General features: G+C 46.7%; 1 protein-coding gene across 1 annotated transcript in view; it reads left to right on the top strand.

Annotated features, from left to right (window-relative positions):
• Nucleotides 1–2,784: 2,784 nt before the first annotated feature.
• The window catches only part of GAN (gigaxonin), a 45,654-nt gene continuing 41,176 nt past the window's right edge, over nucleotides 2,785–7,262 (top strand). The window contains exon 1 of the mRNA XM_030470178.1: nucleotides 2,785–3,044. Coding sequence (XP_030326038.1) covers nucleotides 2,878–3,044 — 167 coding nt within the window. The 5' untranslated portion in view covers nucleotides 2,785–2,877. The remainder of the gene's footprint in view (nucleotides 3,045–7,262) is intronic.

The following is a 7,262-nucleotide window of genomic DNA, read 5'->3' as shown; positions in this document are numbered from 1 at the left end:
GATCTGGCATAAAGCCGGTTGGTTTTCTAACCAAGGACCCTCTTGTAGCCGAATCTGGAGCCTCACCTATGGGTGGACAGACTGCGTAGGAACTTCCCAATCCCTGAGATCCTGGCATTGGCTGCAATGAGGCTTCCCAGCTTGAAGTGTAGGCCTTCGTGGTGATTGGTGATGTATTTCTTCTTAATATCTGTTCTCTCTATGCAGTAATGATTTGATGGATTGCTAATTTTCCTCTGTGCTTTACTTATATATATATATATGATTTGCTTTACTGTACTTATTCACTATATATATACAGATATATACCCAATTCGCATTAGCATGCTTGTTTGCTTTAGTGTGCTTATTTAATAAATTGTGCATGTTATACAGCTCGTATGTGGTCATTTTGTTGTGTACCCTGCCTGTGAGCAGAACAAGTCCCTTGGTCAGTATTACACAGGATTTGATTAGCATCAAGTTTGTAGTCAACCTGAAGAGAAAAACAGTGATGTAAATCTGGATTTGCCAATCCCTGTATCCTCCTGTGGGAGGGACAATATGGATAAAAATCATATGGCTAGTCACAAATTTGTTCAAGAATGTTTTTAGCAGTTGCAATAGTAATCTGATGAAACATTTACCCTGAATAGGGTAATACACTTTATCATTTCTGGGCTGACAATAGCAAGGGGGAATGCATACATGCTTTGCCAAGCGGCTGCAAGGCTTATGGGTTTTTTGTTGTGGTAACTTGGCACACGGCAGTGAGCCTGTCATTTGATTTGCTTCTCTGACACCCTTCACTCTGAATGAAATCTTGAGGGACTGATAGGTTTGATTCTTCTTTTGCACCAATTTAAGTCATAAATCAGCCCAGTAAAACTAAAGGAGTTACTGTAATGGCATAAAAACAGAATCCAGATTTAGTGGCTGCAAATAAAAATAGTAAGGATAGATAGCTCTGTTAAAGGAGCAGGAGAATAAGGCCATGGGTATGCATACATATAATTACTTCAAGGATGTTACAAGTGACCCTCTGGTTGGTAGAGTGCTTTGGTTTGTTCTTTTTTTTTATCAACATGTTTCATTAAATGCAACAAATAACAAAGCATAATAATTAATTTGTTCCCTTGAAGTGGATATTATCTGTTACACCTTGTCCCATTGCCCCACATAGGCAAGCAGGAGGAAGCAGGAACCCTGTTTACTGGACGAGTTAAAAACCAGAAATACAGCTATGGTTTCCTACATTACAACTTGTGCAGGAGGCACAGAAACAAACCAGTGTTTTGCTTTTTAAATAACCAGGCCACTCAATGACAGCTTTCGCAATAATTTAAACCACTGTTCCCTTGGGTATGCAATTACCAAAGTATTAATAACAAGCAAAACACCCGCAGTCGAGAGGCAGAGTGCTCTCCGCTTTCATTACCCTCAAAAGAGGTGGGGATGTGTCCTCTGGATCTGTTGTGCTCTTCCTCATTCTACACTTGACATCCTCCATAATTATACCCAAGCCAGAAGAAGCGACCTTCTAATATTTTTAAATGGCTATGCTATAACAATAAGTGGTGCAAAAAGTTGCTGGTGTTTCATGCAGATTAATTTTAGACCTTCCATCATACCAGGATGTGAAACATATCCTCTCTTGCTTCTAAAACCCTCGTTCAAAGCTGCACAACAAACTCAAGAGCACAATACTCCTCTCTGACCCCTCTCCAGCCAGAAAGCGCCTGAGCAAGGGTTGAACTGTAAACACGGGCTTAATCAGGGCTATTCACACTCCCCACGGGCAGGACTCGGTGCAGTGCTTCGGCTGCTGTGTCTGCACGTGCACATGTCCCAGCTGAGATCTCCATCTGGAGAACAAAACACCCTTGTGTGTAGCCTGGGAAGGACAAGGTTGCCTTTGTGAAGTCATTCATTTCTTTTTCCCATGGGGACACTTCCAGGTACCTTTATTCTTTTTCCTAGTAGTTGAATCACTTGCAAGATATCATCAAATTAGATTAGGATGAATTATACAATGAAGTTGCCCACATTACAAAGATAAGCATTTTTGACTTCACCGAGTTAAAGAAATGCAAATAACAGAGGCATGTGACCCACCACAGCTTTGCTAGGTCAGGACCCCTGAAAATCTTATTCTCCCAATGGAAAAACAGAAAGTGTGATGGTCTTTGGGGTGTTTCGCAGCCTGAGAAACCCACGTCTGCTCCTGACTGTGTGAGCAGGGGCTGCCGAACTGTGTTTGCCCTCGTTGGAAAAGTCAGTCAGGGTTTGAAACACTTCCACTCAGTGTAAATAGCGTCACTACTTGAACACTGGATGCTGCTAAAGCAAGCAGCAGCAGATGGAACCAAGTCGTCTCTTAATGTGTGATTAACCACGTTAAATATATGGCCTAAACCCCTGTGCACAGTCCTGAAGACACTCTTTTGGCCGGACGATGCTGTTTCCAGTGGGCAGCTGCGGAAACCAACGCTACCCCAACGGGTCTCACTGCGTTTAATCCTCACTTTCTCAAGCTAACGCCTGTCATGTTCACCTCGGGAAGGGGCAAAGACATACAAAAAAGGTTCAGCCACATTTTAAAGCCGAGAGGGGGGAAAAATAAAGGCGCTTTCGCGGGAAATGCTGAGTTTAGGGTCCTCGACCTAAGGCCACGGCGGGAACCTGCCCATCGGTCAGGCCGGGGGTCGGTCAGGCCGCCGCCCTCCCCTCAGCCCGCCCGGGGCAGCCGGGGCCGCCTCCATCCCGCTCCGCCCCGAGGGGGAGGCGGCGCATGGAGATGATGTCAGCGGCGGGCTGGCAGCCATGGTGTGAGGGCAGTGATTGAGGCGGCCGGCCCGGCGCGGCGCGGCTTCGCTCGGCTCGGCTCGGCTCGGCAGCATGTCGGGGCCGAGCGCCGTGTCGGATCCCCAGCACCCGGCGAGGCTGCTGCGGGCACTCAGCTCCTTCCGCGAGGAGAGCCGCTTCTGCGACGCGCACCTGGTGCTGGAGGGGGAAGAGATCCCGGTGCAGAAGAACATCCTGGCAGCCGCCAGCCCCTACATCAGGTACGGCCGGAGGAGAGGGGCCAGGCCCGGGCAGTGAGTCGGCGGGAGGCCGCGCTCCGAGGGGCGGCCAGTTATGTAAGGAGCGGGTTTGGCTTCGGCTGAGGGCGGAAGAGCCGGGGCGGGCCGGGCGGAGCGGGCCTGCGGTGCCCGGGGTGCGCGGCCGGCCCCGGAGTTTGCCCGAGCTGCCCCGGTGGAGGCCGTGCCCGCCCTGCGGAGCTTCCACGCCCCGGCCCAAGTGCCCCCGGAGGAGCCGCCCGCTCATTGAAATGTGGTTTCGTTCAGGTGCGAGAGGAGCCGTGTTTAACTACCGGGTAAAACCGCCCTGAACAAGTTAAGTGCTGCCAAGTGCCTGGTGTAAACAACCGGCCCAGAAACAAGGAACTTTGTGGGGTTGCAGCGGCGGGGCCGGTGTCTGTGCGCGGTGTGCCCGCTGCCAGGGCTTCCCCCGCCTGCGCCTCAGCCTCGTTTGTCTTCTCCATGGTAGCTTTTAGCACGACAGAGCTCCAGGTGGTGGTGGCGGTGGGTTCTGAAGTACATCGGCTTCTAAATCTAAGAGAAGATTGCTTTGTCTGCCCGTCTCCTGTACCCTTGTGCCCGCACAGTATCCAGGAACAGAACTTGGAAGCTGCCAGAGCTGCCAAAGCAGGGAGAGCCGGTGACTCCTGGCAGCGAGTGCCAGCAGCGTGTGCAGCCAAACCGAGCCGTTTGACAGGGAGCTGTATTAGCACAGTCACGGTTTCCAAGGTGGCCCGGCAAACATCTTATCCTGGGCTGTGTTTTCAGTGAAACCCAGTTAATGAAAGGTCCTGCTGTAGCTGTCAACAGCAGCTTGAACTTCTCTGTCGCACTCAGTGGTGATACGCCTTGACACCAAGTCGGGATATACCTACCATAGGATCTTCATAGCATGTACCTGCATGTCAGGGAGCGTGAGCAAAACGTACAAGTGGTTAATTCTAAAGGGTTTTATATTTTTAAGTCCTATAATTTGCAGGTAATAAAGACATTAATTTTGTCTCAGTCTGTAAAGTAGGAGCAGACCTTTCGGTATCACTTAAACACAGGATTATCATAAGTCTGTAGCAGGCTTTTGGTAATGGATGGGCATTCCATTCAGCTGTAGCTTCCTGTGAAGTTGTCATAAGATCTGCACATTTGCTCGAGGTGGGGATGGAGAGTCTGCTACTCTGAAGATAAGATGGAACCTTCTTCAGTGTCGCATTAGCATCTGCTCTTAGGCAATGCAGTATTTTGGGTGACCGCTGCAGTACAACTTTGACTTTCTCAAGTACAGAAATAAACTAAAAATAAATAGAATATTAAATTGGTGACTAAATTTTAAATGGGTGCTGACTGTGGACAGACTCAAAGCAGCAGTTCTCTGCAGCGGTTGAGCTAGTCAGCTAGGCTAGCTACTCAGCTAGAGCTGAGTATAAGATGGAATAAAATTCACAGAGAAGGAAGATCAGCGAGAATTAGCAAAATTCACAGAGCCTGTGTACTGCCAGTAACTTTTTTCACTTTTTGTCTGAAGAAGCAGTTTTGTAGACTCTGGTGAAAGACAAATGGAAGACATGAAATTGAAATGAACCATTGATCCAATACTCTTCAAAACGCCTGAATGCTTTTTAGGTTGTTGGTCATCTTATTTTAGATGACTGTATGCCATATCTGAAATTAAGGTTCAGAAGGGTTGCTCTAGGTGGAAAGAGGTCATATTCTTGGAAAAACTGCTGTTCTGCTGTCACAGCAAGGTGAGTTTAGAATCATAGAATCAATTAGGTTGGAAAAGACCTTTAAGATCATCAAGTCCAACCATTACCCCAGCACTGCCAAGACCACCATGTCACTGAGGGCCTCATCTGCACGGTGTGTGAACACTTCCAGGGACGGTGACTCCACCACTGCCCTGGGCAGCCTGTTCAAATGCCTGAGCACCCTTTCAGTCAAGCAGTCGTTCCTAATATCCAGTCTAAACCTTCCCAGGCACAGCTTGAGGCCATTACCTCTTGTCCTCTCTCTTGTTACTTGGGAGAAGAGACCAATCCCCACCTCACTACAACCTCCTTTTAGGTAGTTGTGGAGAGCCATAACAACCCCCTGAGCCTTCTCTTCTCCAGACTGAACTCCCCCAGGTCCCTCAGCCGTTCTTCGTAAGACTTATTCTCCAGACCCTTCACCAGCTTTGGTGCCCTTCTCTGGACCTACTCCAGCACCTCAGTATCTTTCCTGTAGTGTTTACGGGAAATATGCTGTTTTTTTCTGTGAAAAAGACTGCTTAATTGAAATATATTGTAAATTATTCCATGGAGAAGGATATTTTCACAGATTTTAAAGTACTGCATTTTGTTCATCTCTGAAAAAAGGGACTGGGGAAACATGAGTTAAGCATGTGTGAGGAGTAAGAGCGCCAGACAGAACTACAGTAGCAACAAAGCTTGTAGTCATTAGAGTTGTGGGTTTTTTTAAACTTGAAATTGTTCAGGTTCACATCCCATGAAGGAACTCATTAACTATGTGTGAAAGTAGGTTACATGCATTAAAATATAAATATGATTAAGTGTTTTTTGTTTTGTTTTGTTTTTAAGCTTACTCATCTTTTCTCCTCAGGCTTGCAAGATGTGTAGTACCAAAGATACGTGCACCTAGCTCTTGTATGGCACATTAAGAAACACATTTGTATTACCTGCCTTTGCAGAGCCTCATTTTTACCTGCTGCCTGTTTCTCTTCTTTTTATCGCTCTAGGATCTATCTCTTAGTCCAGCTGGTCTCCACATTGGGTAGAATTGGTCAGGTAGGTTGCCAGTGTTGGAGCATGATGTTTCCAGCCGAAAGTAATGTTTCAGTGGCTCTTTTTGGAGAGAAAATTCATCTCCAGCCTGTACTTAGTCTGTGCAAATCCCATTTATTTTGAGTGTTGGCTTTTAAATAGAATAGTTGGTTTAGGTTTCGATATAAAGAGTTATTGCAGGAGACTCAAGAATTTTATGTCCTTGTATTTTAAGGGTAGATGATTCCAAGGCATGCTCTGGTACCAGAGGCCGTTACAGTCTCCAACTGCCAATTGATTTGGGTTGCTCTCACTTGAAAAATTCCAATACAAACCTCAGAAAAATCCAGTAACTAAATTCAGAAGTGAAACTTGGAAGAAACATGAGTGGATATGTGGAACGTACTCAGCAGTGAAGCAGTGGAAGTATGAGCCGGCGTGGTGTTTTCTGTATCTGGCTGTGTCGTTATGTTTTGTGGCTGTGGGCAAGTCGGTGGGCGAGTTCAGAATCCACGTAGGGTTTGCATGAGTGCTTAGTTTAGGGTGTGAGTAGGAAAATAAGAAGGCATGGGCTGAGGGGGTGGTTGGGTGTGAGCAGAGTCGGTGTGTGCTGAAGGATTTGTGCAGCCGCAGAGAGAGGAGCGTTACCTGTTTGTAGTTTTGCATGGAAGCTGTTTGGCTGACTGGTTATGAGTAGGACACTTGTAAATTATAGTGATGTGGCTTCCCTCTAGTTATTTGGCAACTGGATTATCCGTGCAGCTCAAAAACGGCAGCTTCAGTGGAGAGAGGACAGAAGGTGGTGTGAAGGGACACACAAACACACGGAAATGTTACTGGTGTCGTGGGTCCCATCTGGCTTTCTTGTCGGTAGGCTAGCTTCTGCACATACAGAAGAAAATAAATGCCTCTTTCATGAATACATTTTCAGTCTGTGGAAGCAGTAAGACTTTAAATTTTTGTGGTAATTTGGTTCTTGAGGTCTTGCCTCAACTGCTTAATGCCAAGTTGCTTGTAGCTCTCTGAGGCCAGTGAGGTTTGGGGTGGTTGTGTGAATTCCTACAGAACTGCATGATATGTGCAGGTTTATCTAATCCCTCTGCCCCTGGAGCAAATAGTGTCATTTGCAAAACATGGAAGGCTTCCTGCATCTCTAACATCTTGTGGTGTGTTCCTGAGCCTGAGAAAAGGAGGATTCCTCAGGAAGAAACTGCCATACGACTAAGTGTGGTTTGACTCAAAGTGATGCTGCTGTGCATCCCAGAGAAGTTAAATTTGAGCCAGGTTAGCTCTTGATTTTCTCTTCTGTAACAGATCAGCCAGAAACCTGTGCTTCTTTCTAGCACTTTTTATCCTGGCGGTTGCCCTAACGTAAATATAATGCTATTGCCCTGGTTTAATTTATTTAATGTAAATTATGGTGGCATAAGAGTGCTTTCACCAGAAT

The sequence above is a fragment of the Strigops habroptila genome, chromosome Z (genome assembly GCF_004027225.2).
Source record: "Strigops habroptila isolate Jane chromosome Z, bStrHab1.2.pri, whole genome shotgun sequence".
Classification (NCBI taxonomy): Eukaryota; Metazoa; Chordata; class Aves; order Psittaciformes; family Psittacidae; genus Strigops; species Strigops habroptila.
This window is presented reverse-complemented; position numbering and strand designations above follow the sequence as displayed.